General features: G+C 50.7%; 3 protein-coding genes across 3 annotated transcripts; 2 read left to right on the plus strand and 1 right to left on the minus strand.

Moving 5' to 3' along the window:
- LOC119930117 (ferric-chelate reductase 1-like) lies at window positions 1–11599 on the plus strand. The gene is given in 8 exon segments (XM_038748605.1): window positions 1–27; window positions 2293–2647; window positions 2649–2799; window positions 3925–4037; window positions 6025–6140; window positions 7734–7798; window positions 10004–10196; window positions 10986–11599. Coding segments are annotated over 6 exon segments (618 nt in total). The 5' UTR covers window positions 1–27; window positions 2293–2575; the 3' UTR covers window positions 10105–10196; window positions 10986–11599.
- NDUFA1 (NADH:ubiquinone oxidoreductase subunit A1) lies at window positions 10784–16359 on the minus strand. Its single transcript, XM_038748604.1, has 3 exons — window positions 16184–16359; window positions 13206–13295; window positions 10784–10909 (listed from the first exon to the last, which is right to left on the minus strand). Exons 1-3 carry the CDS (start codon window positions 16283–16285, stop codon window positions 10889–10891), a joined length of 213 nt encoding a protein of 70 aa, XP_038604532.1. The 5' UTR covers window positions 16286–16359; the 3' UTR covers window positions 10784–10888.
- A 1251-nt stretch (window positions 16360–17610) lies between these two features.
- On the plus strand, window positions 17611–20930 carry RNF113A (ring finger protein 113A). Its single transcript, XM_038748511.1, has one exon. It carries the CDS (start codon window positions 17692–17694, stop codon window positions 18760–18762), a length of 1071 nt encoding a protein of 356 aa, XP_038604439.1. The 5' UTR covers window positions 17611–17691; the 3' UTR covers window positions 18763–20930.

Raw genomic sequence — 20930 nt, forward strand, 5'->3', positions numbered from 1 at the left:
CATTGCTTGTCTGCTGGGTGATTTTGGGTAAGTGACTTTACCTCATCTGTAAAATGGGGATTAAGACTATGAATCCATGTGGGATTAAGGGCCCCGTGTGTCCAACCCGATTATTTTGTCTCTACCCCAGCACTTAGTACGTGCCTGGAACATAGTAACTGCTTAACAAATAACACGCAAATGCACACTTACACATGCGCACGCCTGTGCCAAACCTACTATGGGGTGATATGTGGAATGATACCACATGGGAGGCCCGGTCAAAACTGGTATTTTTTAAGAGCTTGCTATATGTCCAGCACTATGCCGAGTTTCAGGTCGCAAACAGTCCATGCCCCTCATGGGGCTCGTGGTCTAAGCAGGAGGGAGAACAGGTTTTTAGGTCCCATTTTGTGGATAAGGGAACTGAGGTACCGAGAAGTAAAGTGATTTGCCCAAGGTTACCCAGCGGGCAAGTGGTAGAGCCGGGGTTAGAAGCCAGATCCTCTGACCCCCAGGCCTGTGTTTCCACTAGGCTTCTCACTTTGATGCAGGCTCCCAGAAATGGTGAGTATCGCCCCACGTTCTGGAGGGGTGAGTTGGGGTGGAGCGAGGGAAGCCCAGGATCAGAGTCCTGAGGCTTGACAGTGTCTTCAGCCGGATGACGAAAGTTCACTTCTAAGTGTAATTGAGAAGTAATCATCCTTCCCGGCAGCGAGTCCTGGTGAAAAGAACATGGGGCTGGGCTGCCACATGGGCTGGGACAGGCCACTTAACTTCTCTGTTCCTCAGTTTCCTCATCTGCAGAGAGGGGATATGATCAATCACTCAGTTGTATTTATTGAGCGCTTCCTCTGGGCAGAGCAGTGTATTAAGTGTTTGTAGAGTTTAGTATATACACAGTCCCTGTCCTCAAAGAGCCGCTCCCCCTACAGTTTGAGAGTCCCAGTTGGGACGGGAACAGCGTCTGATCTGATCAGCTTTTACACAGAGTAAAAGCTTTTATCAATAGCATAAATCCCTAGTTGACTGGGAGGAGTGAAGGAATGGAAAGGAATGGGAGGCAGTTGGGAGGAGGCTGGAGAAATAAGGGATTCATTCAATCATTCAATCATATTGAGCGCTTACTGTGTGCAGAGCACTGTACTAAGTGCTTGGGAAGTACAAATCGGCACGTATAGAGACGGTCCCTACCCAACAACGGGCTCACAGTTTAGAAAGGGGAGACAGAAAACAAAACCAAACATGTAGACGGGTGTCAAAATCGTCGGAACAAGTAGAATTATAGCTATATGCACATCAATGACAAAATAAATAGAATAGTAAATATGTACAAGTAAAATAGAGTAATAAATCTGTACAAATATACGCAAGTGCTGTGGGGAGGGGAAGGAGGTAGGGCGGGGGAGGAAAAGTGTGTGTGTGTGTATACACACACATATCTAATCTAAAACAGTAGGTTTTTTTCCCAAAGGTTTTTAATTGTGTACACTCAAAAAGTAAACATAAAGGTGCTTTCCTCTGCTATGGACTAATGAGTTACCTTTTGAGAAAGCAGAAGACCAAAGTGGCAGATTTTAATACCTAAGAAGCCACTGTCAGCTCAACTGCACAAATTCAAACAGCTTTTAACATTGAAAAGAGCAATGTGAAGAATTTGAGAACGATCTTTCCTTTGATCACAGAGACAGAGGAAAAAAAGGTTTAAGGAGCTATTTTCATAGTGCTCCCAATAGCAGAAACCAGCAGTACGTAGCTTGAGAAATTGACATGACAGTGCCTCACTGTTTGTAGCATCATCTTTGAAAATGAAGTATATTCATCCTTACTCTGCACTGAGAGTGTAGTTTTATGGTCTCCTAAATAGGGACTAAGCTCACCAAAGCATCCTAATTATACATACAATATTTTCCAATTATATTTACAGCACAAAAGGGAGCTGAAAATGAATAGCAGATCCTTAACTGGATTCTTAAAGACCTGACTGTGCTGTTCTTAAGGAGCTGAACTGAAAGTCACTGTATGTGAAATTATGAATGAGTGGGCATAAGAGATAATTCAGGTAGGGGAGAGGAGTCAGACTAGGAGGAGAAGATGGGGGTGATTTAGGAGATGGAGTCCCGAATGCACTTCAGATTAAGAAAGCAAGTGGCAAGGGGGATGTTTTACATTGTGTTGAAAGATCACCCACCAGCTACTGACAAGGCAGAAACTTTGAAGCCTCACTTTAGCTTAGAGGAACAGATTTTTTGTTGCTCTCCACCCAGCCCTGGGCAATTTTCTCAATTCCTTGTATGCTTTTCCTTCCTCCAGGGAAACTCACTGCTGACAAGCCCTTTGAGCTGCCTGGAGGAAGTGCTCCCTGTGGGAAGGTCTTATTCAGAGGTGCACCCCAAGCCCCCCAACGTAGCTCGCCGCCTGCGTGCTGGGGAGGGCAGAGGAGAAAAAGGAGGAGCCAGGTGATGTGTATGCTGGGCCAGGCCCCTCCTTCTACAGTAGAGAGATATATGAACTCTGGAAGAAAGTCTCTTTCAAGATCTGCCCCTGGACAGGTGAGCGCATTCCCAGCCGTCGCTGCCACTTCCTCCTCCCAGCCATGGTTCTTGGGGGCTCCTGGCTGTTCTTGGTTTTGTCGGCCCTGGGAACCGTGATTTTCCACCCGGCCCTGGGAACCGTGATTTTCCTGGGGCACCGGGACACCCCCGTCTACCTGCGAGGATATGCAGCCGGTGCATAACAATACCCTGCCCCAGTCCACTCCGTCCCCCTTCCGGATCGAGGTCCAGGAGACCTCCTACACGCCATGGAAGTCCATCCATGGTAAGCCTGACTCTTTCCTTGAGGGGATGTGTGAGGGAAGCAGCAGGGGAGAGTGCATTAGGGATTTTAGGCCAGGAGTCAGGTTATGCGGGTCCCCATTCCCACCCCTGTTGATGATGATGATGGCATTTATTAAGCGCTTACTATGTGCAAAGCACTGTTCTAAGCGCTGGGGTAGAGACAAGGTAATCAAGTTGTCCCACGTGGGGCTCACAGACTTAATCCCCATTTTCCAGATGAGGCAACTGAGGCACAGAGAAGTTAAGTGACTTGCCCAAAGTCACACAGCTGACAAGTGGCGGAGCCGGGATTTGAACCCATGACCTCCTTCCACTGAGCTGTGCTGCTTCTCTATCTGTTCCTCAGAGGTTGGATCACCTGGGGCAAATGGCTTGCCATGGCCCGTGCCTTGTTTTCTCCACCTGAAAAAGGGGGCCGGACATCACCCATCCCCACCCGATCTTAAAGAGACGGTGGGAGAAGGCGTTAGGGAAGGGCTCTTAGAAAAGTGTGCTTTGAGGATCTGTCTGGAAATAGGTCGTGTGTGAACGCTGATCGGAAGGGGCCTGTAAAAAAAAGAAGGCGATCAGGCCTCCCACTTTAGGTAGGGCGGTCCCTGACGTTTATAAAATACCGCTCCCTTGGGTGATGTGGTGACAAATCCATTTCCCAAACAAAGTCAAGAGAAACAAATGGTCAACTGAGCTAGACACACATCTCAGCCACTGGAGGGATCGTGGAGGGACATGGCTACCTATCCCCATAGGGAAAGGGAAGGGTCGTAGGAGAGGATGTGGCAAAGGAGAGCGATGGAGCCAGCCTCCAGAACCCGGATCCGCAGGTCCAGGATTGCCGGTACCGGCCTGGAGTCGGAAGCCCATTCTTCCGGCTTTATACCCGACAGTCCGATTTTCAGCTGGTCCGGCCCCTTTCCACTCAGGCTATGGCAGCGGCCCCTTCTCTGTCCAGTTCTGCAGTGCCGTGGCCCGCCTCGGCAGCCGCTGCCGAGTCCCGCGGCTTGGATCGACCCCCTGGTTCCTAGGGTCCTGGGGTGGGGAAGGAATGACTGTAGAGGGAGGGAGGGTAAGAGGTCTCCCATTAATAAATACCGTTGATGGATTGCAGTTAGGATCGTGGGTCCTGGGTACAAGGGACTGCTGTTGATGGCACAAGCAGAAGACTCCTCTGCCGCCGTGGGCACCTGGCAGCACCCGCCCGCAGGCACCAAGTTCCTAGAGGTAAGCCGGCCGGAAGTGGGGGGCAGCGCGGGGGCCGCTTTGGTCTCTGTCCCTCAGCGGAATAACTGGGCCAAGAAGGAAAAACAAATTCGTTGCATTGATATTGACAGTTTGGAAACCCCGAAGGGTCACATGCTTTAACCGCCTGTTGCAAAGCAGGTAAATACCAGGATTGTCCGAGATAGTTGCCAAGGGAATGTGCTTTTCTTAAGCTCCAGCCAAGTTTGAAATGGAGGGGGACGGGTCCAGGAGAGAACGCCATGAGGCTTACCTGCACGGCTGACGTGTTGCTGTTCTCCTTCCTATATAAACTTCTCTAGGGCCATAGCTAAGGTCATATATTAGACTTTCAAGACATGAGCGCTGATTAGCTCAAACACTGATCCTGGCAGCAAGGCTAAATGGAAGAGCGTGGGATAGGGAGTCAGGCGTCTCGGGTTCCAGACCTGCTGTGTGTCTTTGAGCAAGTCACTTACCCTCTCTGGGTCTCTGTTTCCTCATCTCAGAAATGGGGTTAAAATACCCCCTCCCCGTACTTCTTAGATTATGAGCCCCATGTGGCAGAGGGACAGTCTGGCTTGATTAACTTGTTTCTACCCCAAAAACTTATCATCTTGTAAGTGCTCAATGACTAGCATAGGTAATCCCCAAATCTATTTAAATGGGAAAGCAAAATTGTCACTCTCTGAAGTCAAGGATCAGGTCTACTTAATCAATCGTATTTATTGAGCGCTTACTGTGTGCAGAGCACTGTACTAAGCGCTTGGGAAGTACAAGCTGGCAACATATAGAGACAGCCCAACAGTGGGCTCACAGTCTAGAAGGGGGAGACAGAGAACAAAACCAAACATACTAACAAAATAAAATAAATAGAATAGATAGGTACAAGTAAAATAAATAAATAAATAGAGTAATAAATAAATAGAGTAATAAATAAATAGAGTAATAAATAAATAGAGTAATAGAGTACTCTACCCTAATAGAGTAATAGAGTACGACTTAGTCATACCCTCTCTTTCCCATACAGTGCTCTGCATCAAGTAATTGCTCAGTAAAGTGCTGATTGAAAAATCGGATAATCATTTCAGGTGTCCCTCTTCCGTAATGGCTTATCTGGTGGTGTCTGAGGCTCTGGAAATCACATCGGAGACTAAAAGAGAGATTGAAAAGACTATTAGGCCAGATGCCACCCAACCACCCCATCTTTCATTTTTTCAAGAAAACCATTCGATTAGTATTAGGTCTTCCAGTCAGCAGGATGGTTTCTAGTGGTGATAATTTGTTTCACAATTTCTCATCTGTGGCGAGTGCTAGAAGCAGAGGTGATGTTCACTCACCCTGAGGTTTTTTGTTTGGTTGAAGTAACTGCTAAGCACAAGCGCTGCGGTAGATACAAGCTAATCAGGTTGGCCACAGTCCATATCACCCATGGGGCTCACTGTCTTAATCCCCATTTTACAGATGAGGTAACTGAGGCACAAAGAAGTTAAGTGACTCACGTGAGGTCACATAAAAGACACGTGGCAGAGCCAGGATTAGAACCCAGGTCCCTTTGGCTCCCAGGCCCATGCTCTGTCCACTAGGAAATGCTGCTTCTCACCAACACCGTGGGTACCGAAGCCTTTATTCAGCTGATTGATGATGGCATTTATTAAGCACTTACTATGTGCAAAGCACTGTTCTAAGCACTGGGGAGGTTACAAGGTGATCAGGTTGTCCCACGGGGGGCTCACAGTTTTTAATCCCCATTTTACAGATGAGGTAACTGAGGCCCAGAGAAGTGAAGTGACTTGCCCAAAGTCACACAGCTGACAGCGGAGCTGGAATTTGAACCCATGACCTCTGACTCCAAAGCCCGGGCTCCTTCCACTGAGCCACGCTGTTCAGCCAAGCAGAAGCCAAGCTGCTTCTGCTGATTCTGTCCCCTCTCTCTCAAAAACCCAAGGTGATTGGTTCTCTCTCAGGATTTCTTTACATTTATGTGCAGTGGTCTGAAAATTCCCAAGGCGCAATAACTCATTCCAACACGGAGATCAAAACCTCCGCCACCACCTTTTCCTGGTTATACACTGGATCCGAGTGCCCGGCCAATGTGACATTTGTGTAAGTGTCTTCTTTGGAGGGGTCGCTTTCCTTTAAATAGGGAGGGTGGGACAGGTCCCTTGGTTGTGCTCTTCACCTTCAAGGACTTTCCCAAGCTCTTAGTACAGAGTAAGCACTCGCTGAAGACCACTGTTGAAAGGACTGACTGGTCACGTGAATCAGGGCAGGCCCCAGGAATATGAGTGTCCCAATAGCCAGCCATCGAGCTGAGGGAGAAACAGAGTCCTGAGCTTCAACAAGGGAAGTCAATCAGTGGTATTTATTGAACGCTTACTATGTGGGTCAGAGACAGGCAACCCTAGACTTATGGTGGTAGACTGGACGCTTTCTTAAGGAAACGAGCTCTATCTCTCCAACCGTAGCCCGTTAACCAGAGATTCCTAGTCTTCCATATGTTCCTCGGGGTTGGAAGTCCTGGTGTCACGGAGATTTCCATTACTGAAGAAAAAAAGAAATGGTTTTTGAACTTCAGTCATTTTGTTCCAAAGAAAAACACGTATATTGGAGGGAGGCTTGCTAGAGGTCTTCTCTAGACTACGCTTGTTGTAGTCAGGGAACGTGCCTAGAAACTCTGTTACATCGTACTCTCCCAAGCAGTTATCACGGTGTTGTGCACACAGTAAGCGCTCAATAAATACAATCGATTAATGAAGATATTTCTGTTGAAAAGGAAACATGGCCTTATCATCATCAATCGTACTTATTGAGCGCTTGCTGTGTGCAGAGCACTGTACTAAGTGCTTGGGAAGTACAAGTTGGGAACACATAGAGACAGTCCCCAACAGTGGGCTCAGGGACAGAATTCTTATTCCTCGTCCCGACGCCTCTTGGGGGTCCTTTTACTTCCTTGGATTTAGTTTTCCCCTTCTGCCAAATGGAAAGAAGGCAGGCAGGAGTGCGCTTGTAAAGCACTTGGAAATCCTGGGTGGCAATTTGCAGAATTCAGCCTTGCCGGATAGCCCCGCTGAATATGTCAGCTCTGCAAAATTGCCATCCGTCCTCCTCGGGGGCTGGCAGCGGCTGCAGGAGAGCACTGGGGCTGTGGATTGCATTTTCAGTTTTTTTCGGAGCCTGGTCCGGGCACACAGGCTTACCACAGTGCAGTCTTGCGTGACGTTTTGGAGTCCTCAAATAAGGAAGCGGTGTCCCAGAGCCAGAGGGAACCAAGCACATTGCCTTTAGCCCCAACCGCCGTCCTTGGAGTGAACCCAAGTTCGGTGCTCTGCTCACCAGGTTGACTGTGGTAACCCCGGAGGCAGCAGGCTGGACTCACTTCTGTTTTCGTTTAAGGTCCCTCTGTAACCAAGGCTTAATTGGCAGTCAGTGTTGGATGTTTCCAAATCATTGATTGATCACCTTGAAGACACCCGTCACCCAAAGGAAATGGGTCTGCGCTGTCAGGGCCACTCAGAACCTAGGACCTTCCATCACAGAGGCCGGTGTATTTATTCACCCTTTAACTCAAAGTACTGTGGGAAAGAAAAACCCCTGCTTCCCCGAAGTCAGAATAACTTGATCTAGGTAACATTTAATTCTGGCTGGAGAGAGAATTACCGTTCCGAGCAAGTCTTAACTTACGTTTTTGTTATTTAGCGCAACTGTGGCTCAGGAATGTTCCGTCTACTGGCTCAGGATAAAATCCAGATACCTTCCAAAAGGTGTGTATATCAACCGTTCCGTAACGTACCTTTTCCTCGCCATGCCAATGAGGGCAGAGAAGTAAGGGCTCCCGATTTCCACTGGTCCTAACCCGGTCATTACCAAAGGGAAACCAAAACGGTGTTTCCGTATAAACAGATCACTTTCCTCTTTTTGGCATATAGAAAAACGGATAATAAAGGCGTCCTATGGATTGGTCTAGACTGTAGACTTGTTGTGGGTAGGGAATGTGTCTTCCAACTCTCCCAAGTGCTTAGTACAGTGCTCTGCACACAGTAAGCACTCAAATACCATCGATTGATTGATTGTATTTATCATTATCATCAGCGGCATCTGTTGAGCCCAGAAGACATTTCATTCCCATCGAAGCTGAGGAAGGTGCAAGAAAGTCAGCTGGGATATACACATTCCTTTTAGTTTTTAACAACTGTTGGGCCACTACAGTAAAAAAGGTTTTCAAGTAGCAGCAGGATAGTTGTCAACGTAGTCTATTTATTTCAAAACCTCCCAGACTCGCTTAAAGATAAAAGGCTCAAGTAGTCCTAATTTCACAGCAGGTATGTACGGCTTTTTCCAGAGAAACAGCCTCCCAAGAGATGGTTCAGAAAGGAAGCAAATTAGTGAATATATATTGACTTCATTCAGCCATTAGAATACCACGACCTAGTGTAAAGACCACAGGCTTGGGAGTCAGAGGACCTGGGTTCTAATCCAGGCTCTGCCACTTGTCTGCAGTCAGTGTGACCTTGGGTAAGTCACCTCTCTGTGCTTCAGTTACCTCATCTGTAAAATGGGGATTAAGACTGAGCACCCCGTGTGGGACACGAAGTGTGTCCAAACCTGATCATTCATTCATTCATTGAGCCCCTTCTTTCCTCTCCCCCTCGTCCCCCTCTCCATCCCCCCGTCTTACCTCCTTCCCTTCCCCACAGCACCTGTATATATGTATATATGGTTGTACATATTTATTACTCTATTTATTTATTTATTTATTTATTTATTTTACTTGTACATTCCTATCCTACTTATTTTATTTTGTTGGTATGTTTGGTTCTGTTCTCTGTCTCCCCCTTTTAGACTGTGAGCCCACTGTTGGGTAGGGACTGTCTCTATGTGATGCCAATTTGTACTTCCCAAGCGCTTAGTACAGTGCTCTGCACATAGTAAGCGCTCAATAAATACGATTGATTGATTGATTGATTCATTCGTATTTATTGAGCGCTTACTGTGTGCCGAGCACTGTACTAAGCGCTTGGGAAGTCCAAGTTGGCAACATAGAGAGACGGTCCCGACCCAATAGTGGGCTCACAGACTAGAAGGGAAATCTTGTATCTTGATTTTCTTGTATCTACCCCAGCGCTTAATACGGTGCCTGGCACGTATCACCAAATGGTACTTTCCAAGCACAGTGCTCTGCACAAAGTGCTCAATAAATACTATTGAATGAATGAATGAATGGGATTTATTGAGCTCTTACTGTTCGTAGTTAAGTGCTTAAATACCATAAAAAAATTTTTAAAAATCTGTGCAGGCATAAATACATGATTTCATTCATTTAAACTAGGCCCCTTAGAGGCAGAGCCAGCCTGGCAGAAGAGGAGCCAGAGGGAGGTGTGGAGGTGTAGGAACCAAGGCCAGTTCAGCCACTGGTAAACCCAAGGAACCTGTGGCAGTCATTTATTTCTTCTCCAACTTCCATTGCCCACCTAAAAGTCATTACCTTACTCCATTTTACCTATTAGCTCCCACAACGTTCAGAAGCAGAGGACTGTATGATCATGTTTTTTTTTAGAGTCTTATATATTCTTGCCCCACACCCATCTACTGGCAAGGTCTGGACCAATCTTCCCCAATGCCCCACGTTTGTCCAAAACTCCTGTACCACAGAGACCTAGAACTGGGAACCCACTCTGCTCAACACCCTCTTAAAAGCTTATCCTGTCCTGCTCAGACTTCTCTTGAACGGTACTGGATCTTTGACGTCGCTGTGATTCCAGAGTCACAGAAGGGATAATGAGACCAGAGGGGAGTAAGCAGTATTTTTGATGAGTCCCAACAGGGTTTCCCTGCCTGCAGCGAGCAAATATTTCACTCAGGCCTAAAGTTCCACCTCAGATGGATCGAGCTGCCTTTGAAAATGACTTACGGGGGTGGGTAAGAAGAGACTTCATAAAACTTGATACATCACATTTTCTTTTTTATAGATCCTGATGCCACTTGTGGTGCCAAGAGGTTCAGCTGGAGGGTCACTGTCTTCACAGTTCTACCTGTACATTGGATAATTTCATTTGCCTACTTTCAGTGACATTTAGTTATCACCCTGAGTTATGTGAATGAAGTGGTACCGACTGCTGCTTTACTCCAGAAGATTTAACGTGTAAGAACCCAATGGGCAAGGTATTCAACCATGTTCTTCAATAAGCTCCTGCCGTCGTTAGCATTACCTTCATATACAAAGGGCATGTAGAGTCATATGCACTGTTTAGAACATAAGAAGTCCCTTATTTTCAAGGAGTTTATGTGCTGTGAACCATCCACGTGTCTCCCCCGCTTACAAATACGATGTTCTTAAAGGAAAACACTAAAGTGACCGATAAAGGTATTTTGAAAAGTTAGATCTTGAAATAATCATCACTCCACTTATTTTCCCTCCGAGAAATAATCCCTCATTTTGAATACAGTCGGGGCGAAATGAGTTTGACCATTTTATACTTGCAGCTCTCACAGCCAAGTAATTTGAATTCTAATGTGAAGAGTGGTAAAGCCCTTTCGAAAAGTAATCAAACCAGGATTAGTTTTGTTGTAGCTTCTGCCAACTCTTTTCAAGACACCTTGATTTTTTCCTGTGATTTCAAAAACACCTACATCTGGGAAATGACTCCCTAATTCTTCTAAGTTTTCTAGCTGCACGCAGTGCTCTATGTAGTGGATTCTTTCTATGGTATTTAAGGATTGAAAAGTGGAGAGGAAGAAAAAGACTTGTCTAGGTGAATGTATGTGGTTTTATTTTTATTTAAGGAGTACTGTACAATGCACCGGGTTGACTTTTGACAGACATGTGGTCGAGCAGAACTCGGGAGGCTGGTTTCTTAATCAATGTTCTCCAAACCCTGAAAAACAGTTTAAAAGGGGAAAGTGAGGATTCCATTCTTTTCAGTGGCACAAGACGATACTTTTTCTTTCTAGTCCCATGCAGCGCGCGTCGTCACTTGGCCAGAACGGTGGTGAATAATGATTTTCCCAGTGATTCTTTGGGACGTGCTAAATTCTCAGGAATGCCAGATCCTCAGTGCTGAAGAGTTCCAGGATTCAGCTCCCACAAGCATTTGAGGGCACAAACGGGCAACGTCTCACGTCTCAACATCAAGCAGTAAGTCAGTGACATAGGAAAAGCCTGCAAATGCCCAACCTCTCGCCAGGATCTAGCCCATCCCGCCAGAGCGATCACAGCTTCACTTCATTTCGCTTAGTACCGCTTACAGTGTCACACTGCAGCCACGAGTGCAACTGTAAGTGATGAAAGTCTTGCAGACTTTGTCCGTGAACGTAGCCGGGCTTCCTTTCAGGAGAGCATCGTTGGGACACCGATGGTTAAGAGGGGAAAGGAACGCCAACAGCCGTGTGCGTCGGCTGCTTTTGCGTAGCGGTGAGGGTTTGCGATGAGGCACCCACTCTTGTACCCGGAGACCCCCTGCTTGATGGCTGTTAGGGATGTAGGGTCCAACTGCCCTCCAAACAAAGCAGCCTGTCAGGCCTCCCTTCCCATCCCTGACTCATCATCATCATCATCAATCGTATTTATTGAGCGCTTACTGTGTGCAGAGCACTGTACTAAGCGCTTGGGAAGTACAAACTGGCAACATATAGAGACAGTCCCCACCCAACAGTGGGCTCACAGTCTAAAAGGGGGAGACAAAACCAAACATACTGATAAAGGTTTCTCGGCCAGAAACCTCTCTTGTCACAGTGACCCAATGGCAGGCTGTCCACAACCGCAGCCATTTACATTCATATATTTACCTTACACATCTCCAGTAAGAGAAGGTCCCTCCATCTCTTTACATTAAAAAATTCCCTGGGGTTTTACCACTGTTCGTCTACACTTAGACTTCCAGTAATCGTTGAGACACTTAAATTTTAAAGGAGAAGTCTATTATGCATTATAAAAAAAATATAAAATAGTTCCACTTGGCCTCAGGAAGAAGCCGCATAGCTTTGAAACGATCTTTCGTAATGCGAACCCCTATAACCGGTCTTTTGGTATTAGATAAGTGTTGCTCTTCTGGCGAATGGGAAAATAATTTGAACATAAACATTAAAAATGAGGACTTTTGCACTCTGGGTAGGCAAGTGACTCTAAACAAAGATAAGATGTAGTTAACTATTGACAAGATTAGTAATATGAATCAATCAAAACTAAGGATACCAACAATATATAACACACATGTAAAGTAGTCAACTACAAAAACACCCAGCGTGGTCCAATTAAGCCAAAAGTTAATCGACAGATGTATAGAGTTGTCCTAAATAAAGAATCAGCCGTGGCCTAGTGGAGAGAACTGGGACCTGAGATTCAAAACGCTTAGTACAGTGCTCTGCACATAGTAAGCGCTCAATAAATACGATTGGTAATTCAAAACGACCTGGTTCCTAATCCTGGCTCTGCCACTTACGGGATTCAATAATTAGATCTTTGGAGTAAAATCTGCTGGGTGACCTTGGGCAAGTCATTTAACTTCTTTGTGGCTCAGTCACCTCATCTGTAAAATGGGGATTACGGCTGTGAGCCCTATATGGGACAGGTGTTGCGTACAACCTGAGTAATTTGTATCTACAGCAGCACTTAACAAATACTATTAAAAAAAAAAAGTACCTGAAGGTGCCAATAAAGGTCAAATTCACCCGTGAATGTATGTCTGACAAGGCCATCTTGGGACCCATAATGACAATAATGATTGTGGCATTTGCTTAGTGCAAAGAATTATACTAAGCATGGAATAAGATAATCAGGCCTGGCACAACCCCTGTCCCACATAGGGCTCACTAAGTAGGATGGAGAACAGGTACTGAATCCCCATTTGACAGATGAGGAAACTGAGCCACAGGAAAGTTAGGTGACTTGGCCATGGTCTCACAGCAGCTGACTGGGTTTGGAACCCCAGTGCCCTGCTTCGCTGGCCCACGCTTTTCATTATGCCACGTTTCCACTCATAGTCTGGGCCACAGTCTACAATTAAAAAGGCTTTCACATCAGTCATGGCAAATTAAACCCATTCAAACGAGAACCCAAAGACAACTTGAAGAACGGAACTTCCACCCCAACTTGGGCGGACTCATTCACTCGTATTTACTGAGCGCTTACTGTGTGCAGAGCACTGTACTAAGCGCTTGCACAGCAGAGCTTACCTTGGAAACATAGTAACGGTTAACTCCGGAAATCCGCCTGTCCCTCTCCATCAGAGCCCAAGCGTAGCGGTGGCGGGCAAACCTCTTTTGCTGTAAATGAAAGCAAGCGGCCATATCGGTCACTCAGAAGGAGAAAAATGATGGAAAAAAGCTGGTGTGGCCCAGAGCCGCCTCGGGGCAGGCCAGAGCCAACGTGCTAAACTGGAGGGGCTCGAGGTTGAGACTAGCTGGTTGAGGGCAGGGAACGTGCCTCCCAACGGTTATAGCGCACTCTCCCAAGCGCTTAGTACAGTGTTTCGCACGCGGGAAGCAGGCAGTAATTTTTTTTTACATTTGTGAAGATGTTATGTGCCAGGCCCTATATTAAAGCGCCGGGTAAGAGCAGCGTGGCTCAGTGGAAAGAGCATGGGCTTTAGAGTCAGAGATCAGGGGTTCAAATCCCTGCTCCGCCACTTGTCAGCTGTGTGACTTTGGGCAAGTCACTTCACTTCTCTGGGCCTCAGTTACCCCCGTGGGACAACCTGATCACCTTGTATCCTCCCCGGCGCTTAGAACAGTGCTCTGCACATAGTAAGTGCTTAATAAATGCTATCATTATTATTATTATGGATACAAGCTAACGAGGTCGGAACCAGCCCATGTCCCACATAGGCCTCACGGTCTTCACGCAGAGAAGCAGCATGCCTCAGTGGCAAGAGCCCGGGCTCGGGAGTCAGAGTTCGTGGGTTCTAATTCCCGCTCCGCCGCTTGTCTGCCGTGTGACCTTGGGTAAGTCACTTCACTTCTCCGGGCCTCAGTTATCTCATCTGCACAACACCCCCTCCCCATCCCCCCCAACCCCGCCATACCTCCTTCCCCTCCCCACAGCACCTGTATATATGTTTGTACAGATTTATTACTCTATTTTACTTGTACATATTTACTATTTAGTTTTGTTAATATGTTTTGTTTTGTTGTCTGTCTCCCCCTTCTAGCCTCTGAGCCCGTTGTTGGGTAGGGACCGTCTCTCTATGTTGCCAACTTGGACTTCCCAAGCGCTTAGTCCAGTGCTCCGCACACAGTAAGCGCTCAAATACGATTGAATGAATGACCGCGAGCCCCGCGTGGGTCAACCTGATGACCTCGTATCCCCGCCAGTGCTTAGAATGGTGTTTGGCGTGTAGTAAGCGCTTAACCAACGGCATCCTCATCATCCCCATTTGGCAGATGAGGTAAGGGAGGCCCGGAGAAGCGAAGTGGCTTACACGAGGCCGGCAAATGGGAGCGGATGGGGTTAGAGGCCAAGTTATTGAGAAGCTCAGGCCCGAGCTCTCCCCACTAGGCAACGCCGCTTTCCTGACAGGTTCATTCATTCATTCGTATTTATTGAGCGCTTACTGTGTGCAGAGCACTGGACTAAGCACTTGGGAAGTCCAAGTTGGCAACATATAGAAACGGTCCCTACCCAACAGTGGGCTCACAGCCTAGAAGGGGGAGACAGAGAACAAAACACATTAACAAAATAAAATGAACAGAATAAATATGTACAAGTAAAATAGAGTAATAAACAAACGTATATACAGGTGCTGTGGGGAAGGGAAGGAGGTAAGGTGGGGGGGATTCAACTTGTACTTCCCAAGCGCTTAGTCCAGTGCTCTGCACACAGTAAGCGTTCAATAAATACGATTGAATGAATGCTTGAATGAATGGAGGGGGGAGAGGAAGGAGGGGGCTCAGTCTGGGAAGGCTTCCTGCCTGGTTGACCGATCAAGCCTAGGCGGGACAGAGCTGGCAGGGATGGGAGGATGGGGTAGGGATGGAGTGCTCCCCCTTCTAGATTGTGTGAGCCCGCTGTTGGGTAGGGACCGTCTCTACATGTTGCCAACTTGGACTTCCCAAGCGCTTAGTCCAGTGCTCCGCACACAGTAAGCGCTCAATAGACGGCTCACTGGAAACAGCCCGGGCTTTGGAGTCAGAGGTCATGGGTTCAAATCCCGGCTCCGCCGATTGTCAGCCGGGTGATTTGGGGCAAGTCACTTCTCTGGGCCTCAGTGACCTCGTCTGTCAAATGGGGGTTAAGACTGTGAGCCCCCCGTGGGACAACCCGATCACCTTGTAACCTCCCTGGTGCTTAGAACAGTGCTTGGCACATAGTAAGCGCTTAATAAATGCCATTATTATCATTATTATTATTATTCTCTGGGCCTCAGTTCCCTCATCTGTAAAATGGGGATTAAGAGTGTGACCCCCCCGTGGGAAAACCTGATCACCTTGTAACCTCCCCAGTGCTTAGAACAGTGCTTGGCACGTAGTAAGCGCTTAATAAATGCCATTATTATCATTCTCTGGGCCTCAGTTCCCTCACCTGTCAAACGGGGGTGAAGACTGTGAGCCCCCCGTGGGACAACCTGATCACCTTGTAGCCTCCCCAACGCTTAGAACAGTGCTTGGCACGTAGTAAGCGCTTAATAAATACCATTATTATTATTCTCTGGGCCTCAGTTCCCTCAGCTGTCAAACGGGGGTGAAGACTGTGAGCGCCCCGTGGGAAAACCCGATCACCTTGGAACCTCCCCAGCTGTTAGAACAGTGCTTGGCACATACTAAGCGCTTAATAAATGCCATTATTATCATTCTCTGTGCCTCAGTTCCCTCATCTGTCAAACGGGGGTGAAGACTGTGAGCCCCCCGTGGGACAACCTGATCACCTTGTAACCTCCCCAGCGCTTAGAACAGTGCTTGGCACGTAGTAAGCGCTTAATAAATACCATTATTATTATTCTCTGGGCCTCAGTTCCCTCATCTGTCAAACGGGGGTGAAGACTGTGAGCCCCCCGTGGGACAACCCGATCACCTTGGAACCTCCCCGGCGGTTAGATCAGTGCTTGGCACATAGTAGGCGATTAATAAATGTCATTATAATTATTATTATTGTTATCATTAATAGATACGGCTGATTGAATGAAGCGTCCGCCGTGCGGTCGAGGGCCCCGAGTTACCTTGCCCCCGTTGGAGTACTTCTGGATGTAGGCGGTGGCCACGCCGGGCACGGTCAGGCAGGCGGCCATCACCGAGAAACCGGGTAAGATTTCAAACCACATCGCGGACGAACCGGGCCGGGCCGAGCCGAGCCGAGCCGAGCGGCCTGCAGAAGGCCGCCGAGGTCACCCGGGTCGGTCCAGGCACCCACTGCGCCTGCGCCGCCGCGTCAGGCCGCCCCACGCCTCGGCCGCCATGCTTGTTGGGGGCGGAAACGGGGGCACTTCCGGTTGGCGCTGGGGCCTCAGCGGGCGCCCACTGCGCCTGCGCCGCCGCGGGAGGCCGCCGCAGTCAATCAATCGCATTTATTGAGCGCTTACTGTGTGCAGAGCACTGTATAAGCGCTTGGGAAGTACAGGTTGGCAACATATAGAGACAGTCATCATCATATTTATTGAGCGCTTACTATGTGCAGAGCACTGTACTAAGCGCTTGGGAAGTACAAGTTGGCAACATAGAGAGACAGTCCCTACCCAACAGTGGGCTCACAGTCTAGAAGGGGGAGACAGAGAACGAAACCAAACGTACTAACAAAATAAAATAAATAGAATAGCTAGGTACAAGATAAATAGAGTAATAAATATGTACAAACATATATACATGTATACAGGTGCTGTGGGGAAGGGAAGGAGGTAAGATGAGGGGGACGGAGAGGGGGACGAGGGGGAGAGGAAGGAGGGGGCTCAGTCTGGGAAGGCCTCCTGGAGGAGGTGAGCTCTCAGTAGGGCCTTGAAGGGAGGAAGAGAGCCAGCCTGGCGGATGGGCAGAGGGAGGGCACTCCAGGCCCGGGGGTCGATGACGGGACAGGCGAGAGGCCGCCCCCGGCTCGGCCGCCATGTTTATTGGGGCGAAAACGGAGTCACTTCTGGTTGGTGCTAGGCCTTAGCGGGCCTCTGAAGGCGCCTCAGAGGGCACCCACTGCGCCTGCGCCTCCGCGTGAGGCCGCCCCCGGCTCGGCCGCCATGTTTATTGGGGCGGAAACGGGGCACTTCTGGTTGGTGCTTGGGCCTTAGCGGGCCTCTGAAGGCGCCTCAGCGGGCACCCACTGCGCCTGCGCCGCCGCTTGAGGCCGCCCGCTGGTCGGCCGCCATGTTTACTGGGGCGAAAACAGGGGCACTTCCGGTTGGCGCGGGTGGGGGGGGCTTAGCGGGAACCCACTGCGCCTGCGCCGCCGCTTGAGGCCATTCCCCCAGCTCGGCCGCCATGTTTATTGGGGCGGAAACGGGCATTTCCGGTTGGCGCTGGGGCCTCAGCGTGTACCCGCTGCGCCTGCGCCGCCGCGCGAGGCCGCCATGTTTATTGGGGCGGAAACGGGGCACTTCCGGTTGTCGCAGGGGGCCTCAGCGGGTACCCACTGCGCCTGCGCCGCCGCCATGTCTATTGGGGCGGAAACGGGGTCACTTCCGATTGTCGCCTCAACGGGCCTCCGAAGGGGACTCCTCGGGTGAGAAGCCGAGCCCCGAAGGCGATGGCGGACGCCCCGGCCGCCCCGGTCTGCACCTTCCTCTTCAAGAAGCCCGGGCGGAAGGGCCCCGCGGGCCGCAGGAAGCGCCGAGCCCCCGACGACGACGACCAGGACGACCACCAGGACGAGGAGGAGGAGGAGGAGGAGGAGGGGAGCGCCGTGGTCCGGCGGCAGAAGCGCCCGGCGGGGCCCAACCCCATGATCCAGCGCACCCGGGCGAGGGCCTGGGCCGCCGCGGGCCGCCGTCACCACGACGACGACGACGACGACGAGGAGGAGGAGGAGGAGCCGCCGCCATCGGCGGGGCTGGGGGTGTCGTACCGCTCCACCCGGTCCGCCAAGCCCGCGGGCCCCGAGGACATGGGGGCCACGGCCCGCTACGAGCTGGACACGGACAAGGAGCGCGACGCGCGGGCCGTCTTCGAGCGCGGCCAGCGGATCCGGGAGGAGCTGCGCGGCAAGGAGCCCGACGGCATCTACCGCGGCCTCAACGGCTACCCGCGCTTCGTCCCGCCCAAGGACACGTCCGCGGGCAACGCCGCCTCCGGCATGGGGCGCAAGGGCCCCATCCGCGCCCCGGACCACCTGCGGGCCACCGTCCGCTGGGACTACCAGCCCGACATCTGCAAGGACTACAAGGAGACCGGCTTCTGCGGCTTCGGCGACAGCTGCAAGTTCCTGCACGACCGCTCCGACTACAAGCACGGGTGGCAGATCGAGCGCGAGCTGGACGAGGGCCGCTACGGCCTCGACGACGACCGGGACTACCGCGTGCCCAGCGACGACGACGACGACGACGGCGACGACGGCGACGACCGCCTGCCCTTCAAGTGCTTCATCTGCCGCCGGCCCTTCCGTGACCCCGTGGTCACCAAGTGCCGCCACTACTTCTGCGAGGCCTGCGCCTTGGGCCACTACCGCGCCTCCCAGCGCTGCTACGTCTGCGACCGGCAGACCAACGGCGTCTTCAACCCGGCCAAGGAGCTGATCGCCAAGCTGGAGAAGCGCCGGGCCCGGGGGGAGCCGGGCCCCTCGGACGGCCCCGCCGGGGGGCCCCCCGGACCCTTCGCTTGAGACCCTCTTTTCCCCCTTCGCCGATGAAACCGTTTTCGGAAAACCGCCTCGGGTTTCCGATCTGAGGGACGGGGCCCAGGCCCTTCGCTTGAGAGCCCTTGTTTCCCCTTCGCCGATAAACCCGTTTTCGGAAAACCACCTCGGGTTTCCGATCCGAGCGACGGGGCCCTCGGACGGCCCCGGCGAGGGGTCCGGACCCTTTGCTTGAGACCCTTTTTTTACCCCTTCACCAATAAACCCGTTTTCGGAAAACCGCCTCAGGTTTCCGATCCGAGGGATGGGGCCCTGGGGAGCCAGGGCCCTCAGACAGCCCTAGCTAAGGGCCCGGACCCTTAACTTGAGAGCCTTTTTTTTCCCATTCGCCAATAAACCTGTTTTCGGAAAACCGCCTCGGGTTTCCGATCCAAGGGACAGGGCCCTCGGACGGCCCCGGCCGGGGGTCCGGACCCTTCACTTGAGACCCTTGTTTTCCCATTCGCCGATAAACCCGTTTTCAGAAAACTGCCTCGGGTTTCCGATCCGAGTGACGGGGCCCTTGGACGGCCCCGGTGGGGGACCCGAATCCTTCGCTTGAGAGCCCTTGTTTCCCCTTCGCCAATAAACCCGTTTCCGGAAAACCGCCTCGGGTTTCCAATCCGAGGGACGGGGCCCGTGGGAGCCGGGGCCCTCAGACGGCCCCGGCGGGGGGCCCGGACCCTTCACTTGAGAGCCTTTTTTTCCCGTTAGCCAATAAACCCATTTTCGGGAAACCGCCCCGGGTTTCCAATCCAAGGAACTCACCCTGGGAACTCAGAGCCCGGGCGGGATGCGGCGCCCTAAACTATGGCCTCGAAGGTGTTAGAACCGCCGGCCAGGGGTGATGAAGAGGCAGCCCCCCCCGTCTGCGGCTCCTGAGGAAGAGGGAAAGGAGCCAAAGCTGCCGGTGCTTTGGGGTGGGGGCCGCGTGAAGGAATCCACACCAGAATGGCTGGCTTCACCTCAGCCGGTGGGGTGCTCGCACCGTATGGCGGCGTTTAGCGGTGCTGAAGCAGACTAAAGTCCCCCGGGGTGTATGTACGTGGCCCCCTTCTCGGCCCATCGTTCCGAGTCAGAAAGCCAGCCCTTCTCCGGTAAAAGGAAGCGCCGAAGCATCGAGTGCTTCTTGGTCATCGCGGCTTAACTGGCAGCTTTGACTCCCCAATCCACCAGACCATCCCAATCCTATTATTACGTTACGTCCCCTTCGGTAGTTGCGGGTGGACTCCGAAGAAGGGCAGATTGCCCGTTTACAGATAAGAAAAGCGTAAGCGGGAGAATCGGACAGGATGAACCGGCACGGGGACTAGGGCAGGTCTGGAAAAATCGAACCGTAAGGGCTAGCCTGCCGTTTTTAAGGGTTACCGTCCTACGAGGTGAAATGGTGAATACTCGGGCCGCAGCTATAAAACTCTCAAAGTACTAGCAGAAACGGATGCGTTCTCCCATTGAGAGTGACGGACGAACCTCAGTCCCGAAGTTTGGGGACCGAACCTACCCGAAGGGATCGGTTTATAGGGACGGTGGTTTGTGCAGCCTACTTGCACTCTCTCGTCCCTGCCAGTCGTGTTCCCGCTGGGGCATGGAATGCATTGAGCGAGTCAACAGGTAGGCAAGGGTGCAGCGTATTTTGCAGTGCTTGGAGAGGTATTAGATGTAGGACCCATTTACAGCTAACGTGATCGCTGTGTGAGAATGTCATTTATCGAAGACTGCCGAGTGTGGGAGTAGATATAAGGTGATGAGAGGATCCAGCCTCTGACCCAGACAGGGCTCACAATCTCATCCTCAGTATTACAGATGAGGAAAGAAGAGCCCAGAGAGGTTCAGTGACTTGCCCAAGGTTTTAAACAGGAGCTCATTGGTGGAGCCGGGACTCTAACCTGCATCTCCTGACTCGCTAGTGCTTTGCTCTTTCCACTGAGCTACCCTAGAGCATCATAACTGAGCAGACAGTCTCCTTAAGCAGCTGCTGTGCTCTTTGGTACCCGTATTAGCCAGCTTTTTTTGGGGGGGGAGATTCCTAACTGAAACCAACAGTCCTTGGCCCAGCTTACAATTATAATGTACTTCTCATTCTGTAGCCTTTTCTGTCTTTCCTTCTGTTTCCTCTCTTTCACCGTGGCTCAGTGGAAACAGCACGGGCTTTGGAG

Source organism: Tachyglossus aculeatus, chromosome 6, assembly GCF_015852505.1.
Source record: "Tachyglossus aculeatus isolate mTacAcu1 chromosome 6, mTacAcu1.pri, whole genome shotgun sequence".
Lineage (NCBI taxonomy): Eukaryota > Metazoa > Chordata > Mammalia > Monotremata > Tachyglossidae > Tachyglossus > Tachyglossus aculeatus.